Genomic DNA, 22,420 nt, shown 5'->3' on the forward strand with positions numbered 1-22,420 from the left:
AAAAGCCGGTCAAGAGTCAGGGTGACGAATACCTAGACTACGTTTATTACAACAGGGCATTTACAAGATTTGTACCACTTAAAGAAAAGTAAACTGTTTTTGTCGTATTGCATTCTTCCCAGAATCTCTACTTCGCGGCAGCCAAGTAAAGATTCAGCCAACTTCGCAAGCTGTTGCCAGAGCAACAAACGCGAAATTTAAAGCGCTGCTAGGTGAAGTAAGCTAGTATAAACCACGACCACGCCGGTCGTGCAATGAACTCGTTCGAGGTACGCAGTGCTGCGACGACCCGCACACACAGAACGAATACTAGACGGCCGTCCGCTCCGCTAATTGTTTCGCGTGCTCCTGTTGGTTATGCCCACCGTGAAAGTTATATCTTACCCAAAAATGTTCCTTGAGGTTTCGGTATTGTGATGGAGCGCGACGTATATCTTGAGGAAACGGAGGGCTTCTCAAATCGCCTTTGGCCGGTGCAGAACCCGCCGTTCCGCTTCTGCTACCGAAGACCATTCGAGGCGCTCGTCTCGCATAGTTTGAGTACCGACGTCTCGCGGGACAGGTCGCCTTTTTTTGTCTGCAGGCGCTCCTTCCGATATCGTAAAAACGCGTAAATGAGGAGCGCATCGCAAGTGGAACCAACGAACCGAGAGCCGACCGAGGCGAGCACACGACAAGTTCAGCGGTTCAGAGCCATTAGGCCTACTGGGTAACTGGAGTCGTGAGTAGGTTAAACAATTAGGAACGTAAAGTGCGTGCGAAATACGCGTTAAAGAAATTATTTTCGTAATTAAAACGATGTAAAAATTGTTTCCGTAATATATGCCTTCTTTTTTTAAAACAATCCCGTAATATGTGTCGAGCGCTGCCATCGAGAGTACGCTTTGCAAGCCGTAAATGGGTTTGGGGAACTCTGTTTACCCGAAATGGCATTTAGGTTAAATGCCATTTGAGTTGCCGTGTGGCAGTGCCTAAATGACATTTACACTGAATGTCATTTGGTGTAAATGCCATTTTAGCTGCCGTCTGACAGGGGTATTATATTGCTTTGCTCTGTCGCGAACGGTTTAAACATTTGTGGAGGGCGGAAAAGCATTTTCTGTGATTTCAGATGAAGCTTCAGATAACTGGCAACCATGATTTTAAGACACAATATGGCCAAGTGTCGTTACTCTGAAGCGTAGCTTATTTAGTGGCACTAAGTTCCATCACGTGTACCGCGGTACTTGTAATATATCCAGGACTCTTGAGCATTAATTATTCACTACGGGTGTTGGGTAGTAGTAGTAATAGTAAAATTTATTCAGGAAAGGGGTGGCACTTTTCTAACCGCAAAAAAATGAACTACGGATCGCCGAACGCTAGGCTCGAATGCAGCCGTCCGGACCAGCCGTAATGAGAAAATTGCGTACAACAAACCCCGCGATCTAATATACATAAGAAAAAAAAAACCCGCTAATTTTATTGTATTTGCTTTAGCGATTTCCAAAACAAATTTAGCCAGTGGAGTACAACCACTAGCCTGGGGGTCGTACCGGCGTGCGGTCGTGTACCGTTTCATTTGGACATAGGATCTGTTTTGATCCTATGTCCAGATGTCCGCAAGCTACCGGCCCCTAGCGTCGCCACTGCCCGAAAGGACTTGGGTCTTCAAATCTCACGAGAACTCTTTTTAAGGGGACGAAATGTAGCCGAAGACCTAATTCCGAGGCCTGTCATGCAACTAATATTACACTTACAAGATCAGTAATGACCCCTGGAGTTTATGAAGTGTTGTAGACAGGGGCTTTCGATTTGAAATAGGACAGGAAGTACTGGCACTTCTGGACATCCAGCTTCGAGGTAACTATGCAAGCACGATGAACCTTTGTCACCAGTGTCACACTTGTCCCGGTTATCCACGCTACCAGACTGGAGAGGGGATGACAAAACATCTTTATTGCTATCAATACCTACGCCATGAATGGTCCCACGGTGGCAGGCACACCTGAAAAGAAACGACACGCACACCAGCCAACACCCCAATGCAGACTGCAAACCATCACCAGTCGCCACAAGGGCGGTGGCCCGTCCCGGACGATCCAAAGTCCTCCGGTACCACCACAGCACCAGGGCCAACCTGCAGGGGAAGATGCCAGCCGCGCAGAGACTGACCACGGGGTGTTGACTTATCACCGCGACACTATCTCCAGTTCCATGCGATACTACATCAGTTCGCAGCTCCTGGAGCTCCAACAGGCGTTCATCTTCGTAGATTTTGGTGCCCAGAGCACGTCTCGTCTACGTTTCAGTTTCTCAATTTTCACCCAATTACATCATAGAAGTGGCATGCTGTTAAGTTGGCCACCACGATCCTGCTTATGTGGCAGCAACGAGGCAGTAGCCTGCTATCTTGATGGCTCATGGAAGCTTCTACAAACTGGGACAACCACCTTCGCTTATCTTGCGCAAAAAAATCTCCTGCAAAGTTCACAACTGACATGACATATCCAACAATCTGTAGCCACTCTGGGACCAGTCTTAATGCTCCAGGCACTATGGTGAAGTCTGGATTTGTCACTGGAACACAAACTGCAAGAGGCTAGAAATGAACCATAAAGACGAGGTTTGGACCTGGGCTACATGTAAGCAGCATTAATCAAACCGAAGACCAACTTGCTCGCAAGATCGATCCCTCTAGAAGAGTGCCCAACAGAACGAGTTCCAATGTCAAACCAAAATGACTTGTTTCGCGCAGTTTCCCGGTGAACACTCCCCCCCTCCATGAGTGGCAGGTCGACTTCCAAGACAGCTCCCGAGAACAGTCCTCGTCTGCGGTCCCGTCTCACGCCGGCAGCGGGTCCAAAACCGATCTTCCCGTCTCACGACGCCACACCTCCACTGCGCCGCAGCAGACTACCGCCCCACCCACCAAGCAATGAAAGACGCGGAAGCCGTTCTTTGACTCACGTGGGTGGACGCCAGCGACGCACCGCCACCGCTTTATTCAGACACAGACTTTCGCAAAAGGTGCACTTTTTCCGCACACCAACTCACTACTCACATGATGGGGGGGAAAGGGGACCATGTAAAAAAAAACAACAGGTGGGTGTATAAACAGAGGTTAGACTTTGGGAGGGGACGCCCCGGGTCCCCGTTGCAAAAAAGGAGGTATGATGGGGAGTGAACAAAATGGGGAGGCTTTTGTCGGCGGGCACCTTCCGGGCCCGGTCGAAGAGTGGCAGCCGCTGCCACAGGATGCCACCGACCCGAGACCGTAGGACCGTCCCGACGAGGGCGGAGAGCCACGGCAGCGCGCGTTCTCTGTCCACGACGCGTTCCTTCCTCCGTCCGTTCCGAGCGCCTGGTGCCGCCGAGTGTGTGTGCCGCCCGGCGCTCCGCGACACGCGCGCTCTCTCTTTAGAACGCGGGGGTACGCGACGCGCTGGGGTACGTCGTCCGATCGGCCGAATAACTGGAGAAAAGAGGCACACACGCCCACTGGTTAGCCACGTCCCACCACCGTCCAATGCCCACGCATCGGGCGGAGAACACCAAACACACCCTCCGCCACCGGCTAGGCACGCACAATCCCAAACACGGCCCTGCCACACCGACCAAACCGCATGCACCGCTTCCATGAGTTATGCGCGAGAGAGGAGGGTCCGCTCACCTGTAACCGTTGCCGTAGCTCTGGCTGGGACCCTCCTGGGAACCGTAGTAGCCGCTTCTGCAAACACAAGACCACCCACATGCAACAACTATCGCTGACACCCTAGCGCTTCTCTTACAAGATCGCGTCCAGCTCACCACTTGTGAATGTTACATTACACTAGGCCGGAGAATGCCGACTTATGAAAATGCACATGTTCGACTAGCATGCCCACTCCATAGTGGTTTTGTTAATTCCCCTAGCGCAGAGCGTGCTGCGTGCAAGCGCTCGGGTCCGGAGAGGCATAGTCCATGCACTCCCCCCCCTCTCTGACAAATTGAACACGAACATACCAGGCAACGACAAAGCTTCACAGATTCGTTTCAGACAGCCAAAGGCTAGATGTTAATGGAGCATCTTAATTACAGCATAACCGACTGTCTCTCTACGCTCTAGACCAGTGGTTCTTGAATTTGGGAAGGGGGGGGGGGGATCCCGTAGGCCTCCTCAAGGCAATAATGCTACAAGAACCGAAGACGCCTCGCTGCCCTCAGACAATGCGGCCAGTCTTCCCCGAGGACACCCACCCAAAGTCTTCGTAGGGCCGTCTGTAGTAGTAGAAGTCGTCCCTGGGCGCGGATGGGGGAGGTGGGGCCGCCCTGCGCTCGTAGGGGTCCGGGTAGGGTCGCATGCGGTCCGCATAGCCCCCGGCCGCTGCCCCAAAGCCACGGTCTGCCCCGTAGGCGGCACTGCGGTCCAGGAACCGGTCTGGTCCTCCGGCGGCGCCGTAGCCGCCCAGCCTGTCGGGACCCCCGACGCTCGGGTAGCGGGCCAGGGGGCCTCCCGCCGGAGGCATCATGGGCATCGCAGCCCCGAAACGGGCATTCCTGCAATGCCCAGGAAGAAAGTGGCAATTGCGATGAGAGTTACACGGACACATTGGCAATGAGCCCCCTCCCAGTAAGCACTCCCCGACCTTGCCTCCCGGAAGGCACCATCACGCTTGACGAACACATTCAGCACACATCTCTGCGTGTAGTACTTTATCTTTCTTGAAAGGTCCTTCGTTGAGAGAAATCAATGAAAACCGATACAATGGCACGATATGAATGTGCTCGAACTGGCAGAGGCATAATGGCTGCCCATTTTAGATTGGGAACGACAGCCCAGTCCTCTCCAATCAAGGAAGGTCCATTTATTGCTTCCCCATTCTCCTACCCGAAAAGCTTTGCTGCCTACCCACTAATAGGAACAAGCCAGCTGATAAGAATCATCTTCATTATCTCAGAAGACCCTAAATTCATCTAAAAAGGGAAGGACTTAACACATGACACGGCATGAGCAAGCCAGTTGGCACCTTGTTCCTGGTTTCTTTCCTCCAATGAGCGGCCCTCATCAAAACCATGGTCTGAGGCAGGTTAAAAACACAGATGCCCAGCTTTTGACAAAACTCCATCACATGCACGGCCAAAGCTCAGCAGAAAGCAACAAGTGCACGCTGAAGCACCCACTATGTGGTTACCCTGTCACTGACTGTAGGGAGTTAGCTCGACTGAAGCGCCAACACATTTGGACATCCTCACGTCTGTGCGTAACGGATAAAAAAGTGAAGCATCACGTAGCACTGCATTCTTCTATCCAGTTTTAACTAAACAAACAGACGCCAAAACAAAGTCTCAAACAGTGCTTGCAAAAGGGCACTCACGGGTTGCGTGGGCACTCCTTGGACCAGTGTCCCTGGCGGCCACAACGGTAGCACTGGCCGCGGCCGCCCATGCCGGGCTTGGGGCGCACCTTGCTGTGAGAGGCCTGCAATGAAGCAATTCGCTCAAATTAGCCAATTCCCTCAAAAAGACAACTGGATAATCGCACACAGACCAGGATAATATGGTTTGCCCCCGCCCGCTCTCCTCTCCCAATCCCTACCAATGAAGATTCCCCTGGATAGAATCGCCGCAGTCTACGCCAAGAGATGCGCCACGAGTCTGATGGGAACGGAGGTTTTTCTCAGCCTCCAGTCTTCACTCACCTCCACCGTGATCTTGCTACCCATGAACTCAGAGTTGTGGAGGGCGTCAATGGCTAGCTTGGCTTCATCCTCGTTGGCCATGTGCACAAAGGCGTAGTTCTTGACGATGTCGCACTCGTCCACCTTGCCGTACTTGGCAAAGATGGCCTCCAGCGATGCATTGTCGCAACCTTCGGGGAGGCTACCCACGTAGAGCTTGGTCTGAAAGCCCACAGATGGCAGCACCAATCAGCACATACACGACTCGCCACCAGCCAGCACACAAGCCTAGTAAGTCTCGATTTTTAGCGTTACCAACTGCTCAATCGGGTGACATGGTCTGCATTTGCACAGTGAGGAGGAAACCCAACTGTTGATTGCCTGCAGCTGTCTAAGCTTCACCACAAATGGGCACAGGTGGTGACCACCATTAAATTGCAAACTCTCCACAGTTGGACTCCCCTCATTATGAAATCTAGACCTTCCACACACGCCTTGCCCACGTCACCACAGATGGCGGCACCCATCACCACACTATTCTCAAACAGCTATCGACAGCTATTGTCCTCTTTAACAAGCATCTTGCAAGCAGCTGTGAAATTCGCGCAGCTGTTTTTTTTTCACAATGGCAAGCTATAAAGTTCACGATTAAGGATTTTATGAAGCAGCACAGGCAAAAGTCAAGCTTTCTATTAATTTTTTGTTAGGAAAGGTTTAGAACCACCTTTATAGATAAAAGGAAAAACTGACCACTTTTTAACTTGACACAAATACTTGAAAAATCAGATTTTCAGGGCGGCATGCGACGTCATAATGAACTCCAAATTTAGCCATAACGCGATGAGGTATTCAACACTTCCTCAACCTGGCAACTCAAATGCTACAACACCGATGATGTGGAAAATTGCCACCATTATCTTCAGTTCCTCACACGTTAGAGATCAGAACTAAGCCTCCAACATTCTCAACGCAGGAAGCAGTGCAGACGAAACTGATGCTCCCAATGCGCTCGGCTGGCTTATTCGGCTGCCCCACTCGGCCGCGGATGGAAGAAAATTATCCGACGGCATGACTTCCACGTAGCCGCAACACTCGTCTAAGGTTACCCAGAGTCACTTTCGTGCGTAACCAAAGCCGAACAGCCAACGCAACAGGAGCGAACGGGTAAAGAACAGTGAAGCAGCGAATTTTTTGTTTTCTTAGCATGTGACGGATTAGCGCAGCAGTAGCCACCTAAGCCTAAAATTACCGCCAGCAGACGAAAAATTCGCTTCTTCAGGACGTTCTTCGAAATGCTAAGGGGATAGAGAGTATTCAAAAAATATTGCCTTACACTAACCATTCTGGGCGTCGAGTTCGCCGAGTACCTAGATGGGAAAGAAAAGAGCGTGATCAAAATGTCCACGTAGTATAGTCGCGAGACAAGTTAGAACACCGCCACGCGAAACGACAGCAAGAAAAAAAAAAAAAAGAAAACGGGTTGTTACAATAGGCAGACTTGAGTTCGGGAATGGGACGTCTTCAGGCTGCGGAGAACAGTTCAGTTAATCAGTCAATTAGTTTTTAATTATTTTTTTTTCCGGGTTCAGGCTCCGGCGCTTCCGCAAACTTGATTGAGAACCTTTCAAAATGGCGGCTTCTCCAACCCTGGTAAAGACGACGCAGTTTAGCTCGACGGGTCGGTACGCTGGTCACAACCGGCTGTTTGGCGGTTTAAAGTGCCGGAAAATACATATGGCATTGAGAAATGTCTAGTTTCAGGAAAGGCTAAGCGGCTACGGAGTTAGCGTAGTTCGATTGCGAAATGAACAAAGGCGGCGAAGAGACACGCCATTTTGTAGATTTTCGAGCCCACGCTACGCCTTTGGGAAGGAGGCCGTTATTTGAATGCTACAGTGCTTCTGTACAACCTAATATTAGCAGAGTCGTTTGATCTTTAAAGGAGGTACCGAAAAATAAGAAAGACCACTCAGCCACTTACGACACAGATTCTTCAACGGAGCGCCTCAAGAGGGTTCACGCCTTGCCACCTCAACCGCAGCCTTCTGTTCCGGTCACGTGAAGACAAGAAAAATGTTCCCCTCGCTCGTCTCTGACGCAATGTATGTTACTCCGCGGACCAGATTACTCCTTAATCCGACTGCTAAGAAAAATAGTTCTCGTAGCAACAAGTGTTAAATATATAATTTAACCAATCATTTGTTATATTGAATAAACTACGTCAAGTAATGCAGACAAGGCTTACTAACAAAATGTACAATAAGCTCGAACTTAAAGTTTAAGAAGCGTAGCGGTGGAACCACATCGCCTGCCACGATGCATAAAATCACTTTGTGTATTCTTCCGCTCGCCTCATTACATCAATCACGCGCATTGCAAAATAATCCACCAACCGTTACGAGCTCAATGTGGAAATTATAACCGAAAAAAAAAAATAGTCTCTAATACACAACGGCCCTAGGTCAATTTGGTACCGCTCATACACGCTTCGGTAGACATTTCAGACGCTAATTTAGGCAGTTTGTATTTTAATTTAAAAGATTGGCCACCTGTCCGATCCAATCCGCTAGTTTGCGGTCACCTGCCATGAGAGAGCGGACCCTATTGGTCGGTGGTCGACAGGTGACTCATAAGGACGCTTAGACACGTGTGTGTGTGTGCGTGCGCCTTGTTGTGTGAGCTCTTGTGTGTGTTCGCGGGCCACATTCTTGAACGGGAAATGTGTTCTCGGTGATTACCCCCTTTAGCTGTTCCGTCCAGCGATGTATTTCTTTTAACTAGCCACAACAAGTTGTCAGCTGACTTGCAACTATTTGTTTGGACTCTGCCTGCAAGGGTAAGTCACCTGTCACAAAACATATCGCCCGACTGAATCAAGTTGCATTACCTACAGCGTTTTCGCGTGAGGCGGAACGGGGTTTAGTTATGCAATCTTGTCTGGGACTGCGAGTAATTGGCATTGGAACTACTGCGATATTTCCGCATATCTCGCGGGCGTGGGACTGCCAAGGTCGCACCGTGTCCACTGGCGAGGATTGCACAAGTGGACGAGATCGCGTCCTTGAGCTCTTTTAGAACTTTCAACGGGACGTTGCTTTATTGTTTCTCCTTTTTTTAAATATATATAATAAAGTTAGGCAGGAATGGTTTTCCAAACACGCAGAAAAAGAAAGTAGTGTTAAATCAAAAGATAATAAACGACCATATTATCTTTTTTTTTTAATTTTTAAGTATATATTAATTTAATTAGTGCTGCCTTGACGAGACTGATCTCTGTCAAATGTTTACGTCCAGATTAATTACTAACTGTCTTACACATTTTTTTTTGTTGCTTATATGTCTCAAAAGAAGCACCTTGACTATATAAATTTGTTCATCTTGATTTCGAATAGTTCCTTGGCACACAATCACATACATTGATCTCTGTGACAATTTGCTAGATCGCGCATCCCCGCTTGGTTGCTGCAGCGCAAATTCGGCCACCTGACGGCCATATCGGGACACGGAGTATCTACCTTTTGGAGTGTTGCAGAGGCTCGGTGGCAGCGTGCTGAAGATATGTTTTCTGCTCGTTCGTCATCATTTGCCGAAGAAGTTTGTTGAAACCCTGTGTGAACGGTGATAATTGCCTTTGAGAACACTTGGAAATTTTAACGGAAGCGCAGCACCGCAGGAAAAAGGAGCAGTTGTCAAATGCAAGTCTCGCCGGTCTCGTGGTGTGATCAAAGCTTCATTGGCACACTGAAGTGCTGCGTTTCTGTGCCTTCGCACGCTTAGATACCGATCAAGAGTCAATGCAATCTGGATTTGTTTCACGAGTTAAAGTGCGTGAAGACGTATGTGCTCATGAAGCAGCGTTTTACTTTACTCTGCGGCTATTTGTATCTTGCGGCACTCATGTTCTAGAAACGAGCTTGATCCAGTGGAGACAAAAGAGGGGTAAGGGCGTACAGCGAAGGCGACTGATGGCACACAACCATATGGGCCGCGTTTACAAAGTTTTAATCTCGCCGTTTCATACTTTTGTGTTCGGAAAACCTACCTTGCTCCACAGCGTTGCTCTATTTGTGCTGTAATGGGATCCATGGTCAATCATGCGTAATAGCAACCACTAATTTTTTTTTTCCCTTTATTGATAGCAACTTGCCGGAACAGCTGGCGCACCTTCAAAACTTTGACACTGCGTCAACTCTTGATAAGTATTCAAGCGTGCGAAGGTACAGAGACGCAGCACTTCGGCGTGCCAATGAAGCTTTGATTATGCCGCTGGACCGGCGAGATTCGAGTTCAACGAGTTGTGCCTTTTCCTGCGGTGCTGCGCTTTCGTAAAAATTCACGTGTTCTCAAAGGGAATCCTTACAGTTTACACAAGGTTTTAAAAAACGTCTTCGGCGAATGATGACGAACGAGCAGAAAAACCTTTCTTCAGCACGCTGCCGCTCAGCCTCCGCAACGCTCCAAAAGGTTCATTTTTCGTGCCCGAAGATGGCCGTCCGGTGGCTGCATTTGTGGAGCGGGGAAGCGCAATCCAGCAATTGTCATAGAGATGAGTAATCACATAGCTTGCTGCTACAGCACTGTGCATTATAGTATTCACCCAAGCAGCACAGATTTGGTCGATCATTGTCCGATGACTGGGAATGGTCCTTTGGCCAGTGGCCAGCTGTTGGCCAATAACTGGCCACTCTTTGGCCATTGGCCAAAAGTCCATCGCCAGATATTGACCAATGATGGGCCAAAATCCGTGCTGCTTGGGCATAACTAGGGCTCTGTGTTTTCGGAGTTTATTTTTCGTGAAATTCGGAGGGTGTTTTTGGGAGTTTATTTTTTTAGCAAAAATTGGGTGTCTATCGGAGTTTATTTTTCGTAAATCCCCAGTTTTTTTAAATTCGGAGATTAATTTTGCAGTGTTTCGTTTTAAAAAAATAATAAATAATAACCGGATGCAAACATATGCCAGATAAAAAATAAAACGAGCTTGTATCGATTAAGATTTCTTCAGTTGAATTTGGCATTGGTGCCATTGCCATTGAGAATACTAATTTATCCACGACAAAAGTCACACACAAGTGGCGCTTTGATAAACGTCGATACCTTAAAATCAATAAACTGCCGTAGGTAGCCGTAAGGAAGCTCGTAGTCATCCCATCAATCTATCACGCGGCTGCGCGAGGTGGAGTGGTTAAGGATGTAATAGAGAAGTTTCCACTGGCCCTCTTGCCTATTTTATGCAATCTCCATGGTCCATAGCTTTCACTGTTACCCCCAGAAACATACCTTCTGCTTTCTCTAAATTCCAAATCCCATGGCCAAAACTGGAAACCAAAAGAGTGGCTTTTGTAGTGACACGAATGTTACAATGACCTGATTTCCTGAACTAACCTTGAAGGGACAAGCAGTAAGACCCCCTTTTGACAACAGGGGGGGGGGGGGGGAGGGGGGGTTGCATAGGCACATAACTATTCGGTGTTATCGGATAAATCCGAATTGACAAAAACTTTACCGGCGGGTGTTTTTCGGAGTTTTTTGGATTTATCCAAAAACACGGAGCCCTAGGCATAACTTACCGGTTATAATTATCTTCCCTACATTTCTTAATCATAAGGTTATTTTGAAAGTAAGCTTAAGAAAACAAAATGTTTCCTGTATTCTTTAGGTGGCTGCTGAAAGTTCGGTGCCAGGAATGTGTCAGCAAATCACCTGGACACATCTACCTTTGTTCCTGTCTGATAAGCCCTAAAAAAAAAGTTCACGTGAGAGATAGCTGTCTTTTCTTTTTAATAGAACACAACAGTATTTCCTTTTTCCCGAGCGTAATTGTGGAAGTCATTTCCCTGCAGACGCTGATCTGCAATGTCGTTTACCTCGAAAGAAGCCAATCGTCTGAACGGGACTTTCGACTACAACAAATATGACGTGGAGGATCTCCTCTTCAAGGTTCTTGTCGTCGGGGAGTTTGGAGTCGGTAAGCTCATTGAACGAGTTTGCGATTCCTTTGCTCGAGTGCTCAGATTGGCTTCAATTGTCCTTGATTCTTTTTTTTTTTTTGTGCTGTCAACAATTTGCAGTTTTACTTTATGTAACCTTGTCCTTTCCTCCAGGAAAGACCTCCCTGATACGGCGCTACACTGAAGGCAAGTGGCTATGGCATCACTAAATGTGTTATGCCAGTTCGTCTCTCTCGGCATAACCCTCAAATTGGGGCAGAACTTCAGCTTTGGGCTAGTGATGTTGGGACTAACGTTGGGAGATGAAGTCAGTTGAGTAAAGTTATAGACACTGTAAGGAGAGAGAAAAAAAAAAAAAAAAAAACTTCTAGCTACAGCCTGCACACGGTTAATATATTTTGTGTGATGAGAGCTAGGATTCCAAAGATGAATTCCAATCAAGCATTTTGAATTCTTAAGTTATCAGAAAGAGTGTGCGCTCGCGATGGCCTTGCAGAATGGGCTTATGCCATCAGGTAATAGTTGCCACTATTTGATGGGGAGAAATTGATTTTTAAAACCTATTGTTTCGCCAGTATTTTGCTTACACAGTGCAACCCACATATAATGGTAATGAGAAAGCCCGAAAATGCAATAGTCATAACCGCTTATCGTTTTATCTGGACTGGATACCCTACACAAAAATATATCGTCCTCTAGAAACTGATTGCTATAAATGGTACATTATTATATGTGGTGTCATCATAAGTAGATTGCACTGTAACTAAAAATATTGCCAAGGCAATATCATGCCCGCATGTTAAATTATGCCATGCTGCTTTCCAGAATGAATTTATCTGGTTCATACAAACTCTTGGAGAAATTTTTGCAATGGTCTGTAGAGATGTATATGTTGTTGAACGTCTCCATGACTGCTTTGCTTCCAGGAGTGTTTAATCAGGCCTACAAGATCACAATTGGGGTGGACTTCTCCTTGAAGCACATTGTTTACGACAACAAGAAACACATCACTCTTCAGCTATGGTATGCCAAAGTAGTATTTTCCTCTCTTTTAATATAGCATTACTTCATCTATGATAAAAATTCATTTGTCAGACATTTTGCACTGACATGTATCACATGAGGATAGGAAGTATACCAGAGAACATTAGTGTAATTAATATTGCCTGTTGATGTTGAGAACCCAAGTTAACTGTCCTTCTCTCGCCACTGGAGACACCAGATGTCAGTTTAAGACTCATTAATTCCCTAATATATGAGACCGACTTTTAATTTTAATGTGATACTGCCGAAGTTATTCATCCTTTCTTTGATCTTTAAGGGACATTGCCGGTCATGAGCGTTTTGGCTGTATGACACGGGTATACTACAAATATGCGTAAGTAATATTCAAGCTGTCATTTCCTCGTTTTGCCTGTCGCTTTGAAATTTGTCCTATTGCCTTTGTTTATTGTTGTCCCCGTCTTTCCTTGCAGCACTGCAGCAATAGTGGTGTACGACCTGTCGAGGTAAGTTCGGTCGTCGTCTGCAGTTGATTTTCACCACGTATTTTGGACCGCATAGACGTTTGCAAGCAGCTGCGATTCGAGAGCTGGTCTGGCCACTGTGGATGAAAAACACCTTGTTTGGGTGCAAGTCTAGAAACCGGGGGTATGCCTGAGCAATGTTTGACTTTCAGACAATCTACCCACACCGGCAGTAAGATAGCGGCGCCCGGAGGCCATACTTGCAAACGTCTATACACCTTTCCAATAAACACTCGACCCCAGGGGCAGTAAACTCTTTTCGAGCCCAGTCACTGGGTTTGAGGCTAGACTGTCACCGGCGTCCCTGCTAACCCTAACCGAGTGGACTGTGATTCCGATAGGCGCAGCCCTGCGTAGGCGCAGTTCCAAACACTGCTGGCGGCTAAATTCTCGTCTTTTCCCGCTGCATTTTGTGTTTCATGGTGCATGCAGTTTCCCGAGGTCACTGTAAAAGCATTGTACCACCTTTGAAAAAAAAAAAAAAAATCATAAAGAAACTTATAAACTATTTTTGTTGGGTACGCGCACGACAGAACAAATGCGACTGGAATGTATAGTTCTAGTTTTTGGTGTTATTTTTTTACGATAAGTTTTTAACGGCTCCGCGCGATTCGCCGCATGACAAACGACAATGCGCTTAGCTGTCATAAATCACAAGAGAAGAAAGCCGAAAGGCATGCATTTTTCACGCTCACAACTAACGTGTTTAGCAATGGACAGAACACGGACATGCAATTTAGAAAGTGTTAACATTCGAACAATATATTGTACGTACCATACGATGCAGTGTTATCTAAAACAAATTTATTTGAGAAAGATCTCAAATAACACAGTCACAGTCGAGGACAGTCACATCTTGACGGACGGAATCCAAGATGACTTCGTTTTGGAGCCATTTTGGGGAGAGCTTCCTTTTTTCACAACAGCACCAAGTCAAAGAAACGAACGCGACTGACCCGTTTTCACCCCAACCCAGACAACTATTTTCGGAAATGGCTGAGACCTCTACGCGGATTATCTCTGGGAGGGGGGAGAACAATGTTTGCAAAATCGCGTCGAGGGTCGTTCGACGTCCTTCACCTCCTTCGTTTCCCGTGAGTGTCGAGCAGAAAAGCTTGGATGGCAGGCACTTTCCAGCCTTATTTCTCACGATAGAAGATAACACAGATAGGGTACACAGCACACATAGAAAAAAATTAAGTGGAAACTTTCAAGAGGGGCGAGAAAACGTCGACTGCTAAACCGCAAAAATGTAGGTAGAGAACCGCGCTGAGCGGGTCTTCACTGTCCAAGAGGGTGACAGAAAATTTCTGGCTGATAGAGGGCGCGAGAGTCGCACCAGCCGCGTTAGCATCAGCAACATAGCGGCGGCCTAAAAGCGTTTTTCGGAAAGGTGTATAGTCTGCACCTGGTATGTTATCCGCAAAAACAAATTTTGTCTGAAAAAAAAAAAAAGTTTTTCCTTGAATAGTTTGCAACTAAAAACAGTTCTTGTACACTGCACGCCTTGAAATACGCCTGCTTTATTAGCGCACAGAAATATTGTATCGTCAGAAAGCATCATTAACAAAGCCTATCATTCACAGAACATGACTCGTTGTAATGAATGATCATGGAAAAACAAATCTCTGCAGGCTCCGCACCGCATAAAATTACATCCTCTAAACACGTGTAAAGTCCGTGGACCATAGTACGGAAAATACTGTAAGTGTTTCATGAAGTCAGCCCTATGGTTATGTATACAATATTGATTAGTGATGCTAATTAGCGATGTGGCACTAGTTAAGAAAAAAGAAATGGAGGTGTTCCATTTTGTTTAAAATACGTGCCTATGAACATTTTGCAGAGCGCATTTCAAACTTGCGAAACATGTAATGCTCTTTTCTAGCTCTGTTTTCCGCAGATTTTCTCGTTTTTCTGCAGCAAAGATAATTTTCTTGTCGCTCCCCTCTCTTAAGCTGCGAGGGGAGCCAAGTTGGGGCAAGGTAAAAAATGGACAGGATATAGGAAAAGAGGAAAGTGTACATCGACCTCTAAGACAAAATTTAAAAAAAAGAACAAGAAATTGGTTGCCGGAGTACATTCATTTAAAGTTTTCGCAGAACATGACGTATTGAATTCGGCGTAGTTTTCCTACAAAATGTGAATCTTCGTGGAATGTGCCAACCACTTTGTTTTGTTTTTTTTTTCATCTTTTTCAGGCCGACCACCTTGCATTCTGTGTTGAAGGTATGCTGACATCTGCTATTTCTCTCTTGCTTTTTATCAAGCGTTTTTGATGCAGTGTGGAATGTGCAGCTGTTTCTTTTCATATTTTTCATAAAACGATGAGAGAAAGAATTCGGTGACAATAGATTGATGGTTGGACGTTGGTGGGAAAGGAATTTGGAGGGCAGAAACGAGTATGGAATGCGTATGTCTGTTCAAAAGCTTTGGCTGCCGCACACGCATCCTGTCTTGTGCAGGCGGCAGTAAAATTCGCCAGATTTTTGTCATATACGGTATGCCTCTATGTATTGCACATTGCGAGCTAATACTTATATGTAGCTTCTTTTCAAGCTCTAAATTTATCTGGGTGTTCATGAAACAATTCAATATTTGTTACAAGAATGTGCATCCTATCCCATCATTGTTTACCTTGTTGCTGTTAATGTTTTTTTATTTAAAAACAGCTCCTTTTAGGTTAGAAACAGAGTGCACAGGATAAAAGAGATTGAAGAGAGACATACATACATCCTATTCTCCAGTACTAACTAGCCCAGTTTTTAGCACTTCAGCAGTACCTTTGTTCTTTAAAATGGAGAACATCAAAATGCGTACCTTTAACGTTTATGCCATGTTGCTTGGGGTGACTGGGGAAAATATATGATATGACTCATCTTCTGCTGATCGGTGCAAATGGTGTTTGTCCCATACATGACAGCCTTGTGGCTGATGAGAAGAACAGTTGTGAGACGTTTCAAAGTAATGTTTGGAGTGCACACAAGTACTGCTTAAGTGTTTGTGTTGACATCAGTCAAATCCACTCCTGTGTGCTTACTTGGCTTGGCTTACTTTGTATAGAGTGCGACTCGGTTAGCACAAACAAAGAAGTCATTAATATTCGGAGAGTTCGTCAGTTTTCTCGGCTGAGCTCTCTTGGGCGGTGTTCTGTTTTCCTTTGTTCACCGAACGCTCATAAGTGTTTAGGTGACGTGTTATTAAAACAAAAACGCAGCTCCCCTTAAAATTTTTGCACCCCCTCCCCCCCCAAAAGAAAAAGCTTTCGGTGCAATGTTAAGGTTGCATGCCTCATTTTCAGTATTGTGAGATTTTTGTATTGCCGGTTTCTATTTCTGGATTTTGAGACAATATACCAAAATGGAAGCACGTTTCTGATTTGCTTCTTTCTCAAAATGGGCCTCACAGCCTAATAATTACTGCTGTAAATTATTTTGAGGAGGAGGGGAGTTTATTTTCTGACATGCGTCTGCAATCCAGGCACCTTGAAAATATTTTTTCGAAGTTCAGTGTCTCTACGGGCAATTCCGAATCCTGCTTCTATTTCTTTTGCCAAATACCAAAATCAAAAAAACACTGACAGGTCAAAATTATTTTTTTTTTATTATTATTTGAAACGATTGAAATTGATGCATTGACATTGCCCTCAGTATTCAAAACTTAAGAACTTAAGAATCAATTTCCAAAAGCCGAATTTGAAGTTTCCGCACGATCCGCGCCAGTGCAGAGTTGTCAAAGATTGAGTTGTCCTGCAACTCGAGTTTCTCTCGCGCCTCGGTGTCATGTTTGCCAGTGTCCCCACGGCCAACCGCTCCGTGCGGGCCGCCTATCGCTGTGATCAGACGACGCTTCACTCTCGAGATGGAAGTTCTTTGAGGGCTCTTTCAGCGATCTCCAATTCTTTGAAATGGTGTGAGGTCGAAAAGAATGCGCAGTGGACTTTTGTTAGCGACGGGAAGGGACACCTCACGCCGGTTCTGCATGAAAGGCTGTCCCAGCGGAGTCACAACCGAAACAATGGTACACGAACACCAAGCCCAGTTGTTTTCATTGTTTGACAATTTCCTTCTCGAAGTTTGAGAGGTCGCAGGGCACCTAGAAAAGATAACTTCTTCCGATTCCCCGACTCACCGATCATCCTCAGTGCTACATGCGTCGAGTACCGCCATGTTTTCCGAGGGTGGATAAAAAGCCAGGAGGCGACATCACTCCAGACTCCGATTTTCAGTATTTCAAAAAGAAGGGCCATAGTGCATTCGCAGTTGCGTTATAACACATGTTTTATGAATGCAGTTACTAAATATTATAGAAATGACGCTTACAAAGCTTCTAAATTTCATAATCAATTACGTCGCAAATAAAAAGGTGCGAGGTGGTTAGGAGCAAGAGAGAAGGGAAACAAAAATAAAAAAGTGTGCATGTGTGCAGAAAACTTTTTTTGGGTGTCTATGACTAGAATTCGCATCGTTCTTGACAACAAAAACAAATATGACCTTTGGGGTTTCAGTTATCGGTGCCCCTTTAACTCAAAAATGTCTTGCAACAAAAAAACTTTTGGGGTGGGGGGCAATTTTATTTTGTGACATAGTATGTGTTTTATCTGAGTACTCAACAAAAGAAGTTTTTTTGTAAGTTCAGCATTCCTTTAATGCTGTAAAGGCTGGTTGGTACACTTATATTAGTTTGAAAATGAGTGTACTCCAACCAGTTTTGAGCCTCTTGTGACTGCTTGCGACCAGCAGTGCGGCAGCATAGCTGGTTGTAAGCAGCTGCAAGAGGCCTAATGGGGAGCTCCGGAGGTTTCTTGAGCTACCCAAAGTAAACATTTTTTGGGAAGCTTCTCACCGAGCACCGGTGCACTGCAGAGAAGCAACATCTGCAGAAGCAAGCTCCGTGGGTGTTGCCTGTCTGCAGTGCACCGGTGCTCTGAAAGAAGCAGACTCAATGGGGCCGCGGGAACAAAAAAATTAGAATTACACGAAAACGCCGTTTGAAATAAGCAGCTTATGAATACATGAAAAGCATGGCGGGACAGCCAAAATCTTGAAACTTTGAACTATCGCGAACCTACATACTGTAAAAGTTGTGTCGAAACCGCCGTTCAAATATTTCCGTGCTTTCTAGTGATGTGACGCCACATGTTGCATAACCTGCAACTGAAGCAGGCAGCCCAAAAAACAGTGTTTTGCATGTTCCTTTTTAAATATTTTTGTTGATATGAGCTTTTTTAGCATTAATTTCATACCATCTAACCTCTTGTAACCTGTCGGGAACAAGCTGTAGTGCTCCCAGATTACAACGTTCAGATGCATCTAATAATGCATTCAGCCAATTTTGAGGCAAATGAGTGACTATAAATGTTTTGCCTTTATAAACCGGTTGTAGCAGTTGAAACCAGAGGCATGTGTTTGAACCAGCCTTAAAAGTTTAGAGCCAGCATCTGGTGACAGGGTGCTTCTGGTTCCCTCGCTCGCTTCATCTTGCACAGTGGAAGGCGGACCTGACGGAGAAGGTGGAGCAGCAGAATGGTCACCCGATCCCCGTGGTTCTGGTGGCCAACAAGTGCGACCTGGAGGGAAGCACCATCAATGCCCGCTTCCTCACCAACTTCTGCCAGGAGCACGGCTTTGTCGGCTGGTTCTTCACCTCCGCCAAGGAGAACATCAACATCAGTGAGCATGCCGCCTCTTTTGACGACCTCGTTCGGGGCCGCAATTTCCCTCTTGTTTATACGACGAGCAAGGTTGTCTGCTTATTTTGCAGATGATAGTGTTGTTACAGCACCGGGCTCTTTCGTAAGCAATCTTCTGTAACTACTTACTACCAGAGAGCTATCTTATTAGGTAGTCCTAGAGCACTTAAGGGGCACTAATGTGCTTTTTAAGATCCTCGTATTGTCATAATTCAACCTACGAGCTCTAGGCATCCTAAAAAACTTGAAATTACATTCATGCACAGCCAATTTTCATATTAAAAAAGTAATCAACGATTCCAGCACTTACCGTTGGCGTAGAACGACAGATGGCTCTACCAAACTTTGCTGAATATGGTCGAACGACGGACTGCGCTCGTCGGTCACTAGCGAGCAATGGTTTCCCGTGTGGACAACCGGGACTCGTCAGCCGCTCGTCCACGCGGGGACCCATCGCTCGCGTGTGGCTGACAACTGCCATCCGTCATTCCACCATATTCAGCAAGGTTTGGTAGTGCTATCTGCCCTGCGTCAACGGTAGGTGTTGGGTTCTTCCGTCACTTTTTTAATATGCAAGTCGGCCGTGGATGAATGTAATTTCGGATTTTTTAGAATGCTTAGGGCTCATAGATTGAAATATGACCATAAAACGAGGATCTCAAGAAGCACTTTAGTGCCCCTTTAAACTGCATATATATATATTTTTTTTTATGCAATATTTTTTTTTTTTGTATTCCTGGCCGCTGAGCTGGGCAAAACAATACTATGCTAGACGGCGGGTGATAGAGTTGATGTCGCGGCTTCTGCCACTCATCGCGCCTCCAAAATACAGCTGCAGCAATGCAGCCACCGAAGCGGCGCTTGCCGGAACCGGAAGAGTTGACATGCCTGCAAGTACCAAAGGACGCGCATGCACATGCTACGGGTCTCGACAGTGGGCGCTGCGCCGCAAGTTTGTGTGGTGATGCAGCTCGGCCACAGCTAGCATGGTCCATGAACTTTTGTGGCCAAGTGTACTATAAATACAATGTACCTTCAAATTAAGGTACAAGTACTTTTTAACACAATCTCTCGAGATGCTCTTGCATTCCCCTATACAGTGTTTCTTTTTTTTTTTTTTTTTTAACAATTGTTATGCATAGTCCCAGGGGTAATCGGGGGTGCATCAGTTATTTTCAAAAATGGTGGCGAATATTATTTAAAATTGAAGCTTGGGCATGTTGATAAGGCATGACGATTAAAACGTACAGCGCACAAAGACAGGGGGAAGAATATTGGATAAAGTTAACTCCCCACAGAGTACCAGTCATTATCAGAAACGGTGCCAAAATCGCTTGCCTGTTTTTTTCGGTAATTGGCACCATTCAGTTCCACGTATTCGAGAGGTCCGTTGGCCGCCATCTTGAGCACCTCTCAAGGTCGTTCTTTTTGCTGTCTTGGCAAACCCGATATATCTCAGTACATGCCGGTAGTGGCATCCTGGAACTCTGCGACAGTGGGGTCAGCGTGATGCTAGCTCTCCTCTCTTTTTTTCTTTACAGACGAGTCCATCAACTCTCTCGTGGAGCACATTCTGACCCTGCAGGAAGAGAACCTGTGGCGCTCGAGCAGCCTGTCCTCGCGCGACCTGTCCGTGAAGCGTCTCACACGCGCACCGTCCAAGAAGCGATCCTCTTGCTGCCGTTGAGCTCACCGACGGAAGCTTCGACCCCGTTGTCGTTTGGGTGCCCCTGGACTTTCGACGTCGTCATCGCGCTCGTTCGTGCGCGGCGACCGTTTGTGACGTCTACTTTGTAACTGCCTCGCACGACGGTCGACCTCACAAATGTGCCGGTGGCTTGCAGGAAGTCGTATTACGAGCGGAGGGGGTGAAGTACCGCAAGGCGGTGTGAGCAATGCCTTCTTTCAGAAGCCCCAACGATGCATCACGTCGCTCGGCGTTTCACTCTCTTTGTGTGACCCAAAATGGCACGTCCCTCGAGGTTTGGTCCAAAAACTTTAGTATTTCGTGTCGCCCCACTGCCAGAGAAAGTTGCGTTTGCCGCCGAGGGCCGTTGATCGCGGCGGCTTCTCTGTTTTGCTAGCACGTTTTCAGCTTGTTGACAGAAAGTTCTTGTTGCGCGTTTTGTTGTCTGCCGTCTTTTGAACGAATGTGAATTTTTCTATTCTAATTTCTTGACTCGTGTGTGTGTGTGTATGTTGGAGAGTACTATGCAGGAATGCGTCTTCGAGCTCTGGGATTTCACTCGGAGCGAGGTCGGACGACTGCATGTTGCATCGTCGGTTTACTCGAGGACTCTTGTTACCTCGTTTCTTTGGAGCATGCAAAGGTGGAGGTGGTGCCCCTGTACCGCACAAGGTTTTTTTCTATGACGTATCTTTCATTGTTTATGTTTCCTCCGCTCAATATGTTTCAAAGTTTTGTTTAAAGCCCATACATTTCGCCGTGTGATTCTCATTGTTGTTCATGTTCATCCATTTGCGGCGCTGCTGGCAACGCCACCGTTTTTCGTTCCCAACATTGGTACGCTGGCGTACCTGTGCCATTCCTATTTTTGCATATACACCGAAATCATCACATACACTCGTGTGCTTCGTCCCAAGCAGCGAGGGTGCATTGCTCAGCATATTTTAAAGAACAATTTTCTCAGTTTTGTCTACGGGCTCTCTTTGTTGGGCAAATGGCGATTGTACCGGGTGTTTTGCCACAGTGTCCCTGATGACCATCACGTGCCCCTATCATACCTCAAAGCACACAGTGATGTTCAAATATCTGTGATGAAGTTGTGTATATGACGTTTTTTGACCTCTCAGTAAAGCTTTGTTTTTTTCATCCAAAAGAGTGTTCGTTTTCGCCCACGGGCCCGAAGCCTACGTGTCGGGTTCCTTGTGGTTTTATACATCATACATTACAACATGTTATTGAATTTATATTACATTATGGTTTTGTACATTACAACATTTTATCCAAGTAAAAATCAACTTCCACACTTTTTTTTTTATTTTTTTTTTTTTTATTTTGCTTTGTTGATTTCGCGATTCTGGTGTAGATAGCTTTTAAAATGTTGCTCAAAAGACCGCCGTTTTTTTTTATGTTTTGTGCAAAAATTGCATTTCGTTTGGGATAAAATCGAGACTTTCTTGAAAACTAAGAACGCCCCCATGTAGAGTGAAACGAGAGCTTCGGTCAACAGCTTGCCATGCGTCGCGCTGTAGTTGGAAGTAAAAGCAGTAAAAGCGGTGCATAGGGAACTCAAAATTTTGCTGAAGACACCTCCTGTCAAGCTTGCTGAAAATATTTTGCTGTATGTCAGTCTTTAATCGGGAAGTTTGTAAGATATGTACTTCATAGCACACCAAAAACGAATCTTCTAAAGTGTTTTTTTTTTCTTTCCTTCTTTTTTTTATGTAAACGAATGGCCAAGTTTGTCAAGCGGTTGGGCGCTGGGTTGGGAGCAAAGGCGAGCAACGCGAGCGATCGGTATTTTGCTGAAGCCATTTAGACGCATTCAGACAAGCTTGCGCCATGTACGGAAAAGAAAAAAAAAAAGAAAACTATGTGGTTTTATTGTTAAATAGTACGCTGTAGTTACTGCAGTATTTGACGATGACGAC

General features: G+C 46.0%; 2 protein-coding genes across 5 annotated transcripts; one reads left to right on the forward strand and one right to left on the reverse strand.

Moving 5' to 3' along the window:
* Positions 1-1,624: 1,624 nt before the first annotated feature.
* On the reverse strand, positions 1,625-7,944 carry LOC8036508 (RNA-binding protein 4). Of its 3 annotated transcripts, none has more exons than XM_040499780.1 (7): positions 7,621-7,934; positions 6,979-7,006; positions 5,661-5,861; positions 5,337-5,440; positions 4,219-4,518; positions 3,653-3,709; positions 1,625-2,119 (listed from the first exon to the last, which is right to left on the reverse strand). In XM_040499780.1, exons 2-7 carry the CDS (start codon positions 6,979-6,981, stop codon positions 1,744-1,746), a joined length of 1,041 nt encoding a protein of 346 aa, XP_040355714.1. In that variant the 5' UTR covers positions 6,982-7,006; positions 7,621-7,934; the 3' UTR covers positions 1,625-1,743. The 3 variants fall into 3 exon arrangements, with proteins under 3 accessions (XP_040355714.1, XP_040355715.1, XP_029829956.1); XM_040499781.2 differs by lacking the exon at positions 1,625-2,119 and adding an exon at positions 2,940-3,454 and having other exon boundaries at positions 7,621-7,944; XM_029974096.4 differs by lacking the exon at positions 1,625-2,119 and adding an exon at positions 2,940-3,454 and having other exon boundaries at positions 6,973-7,006; positions 7,621-7,743.
* Positions 7,945-7,976: 32 nt separating this feature from the next.
* Positions 7,977-21,645, forward strand: LOC8036507 (ras-related protein Rab-32B). Of its 2 annotated transcripts, XM_029974097.3 has the most exons (10): positions 7,977-8,475; positions 11,296-11,392; positions 11,480-11,604; positions 11,741-11,773; positions 12,514-12,610; positions 12,909-12,965; positions 13,063-13,095; positions 15,315-15,342; positions 18,602-18,785; positions 20,347-21,645. In XM_029974097.3, exons 3-10 carry the CDS (start codon positions 11,493-11,495, stop codon positions 20,490-20,492), a joined length of 690 nt encoding a protein of 229 aa, XP_029829957.1. In that variant the 5' UTR covers positions 7,977-8,475; positions 11,296-11,392; positions 11,480-11,492; the 3' UTR covers positions 20,493-21,645. The 2 variants fall into 2 exon arrangements, with proteins under 2 accessions (XP_029829957.1, XP_040355716.1); XM_040499782.1 differs by having other exon boundaries at positions 8,170-8,475; positions 11,296-11,604.
* The last annotated feature ends 775 nt before the right edge of the window (positions 21,646-22,420 follow it).

This window comes from Ixodes scapularis, unplaced genomic scaffold (genome assembly GCF_016920785.2).
Source record: "Ixodes scapularis isolate PalLabHiFi unplaced genomic scaffold, ASM1692078v2 PGA_scaffold10__122_contigs__length_95168666, whole genome shotgun sequence".
NCBI classification, from domain to species: Eukaryota; Metazoa; Arthropoda; class Arachnida; order Ixodida; family Ixodidae; genus Ixodes; species Ixodes scapularis.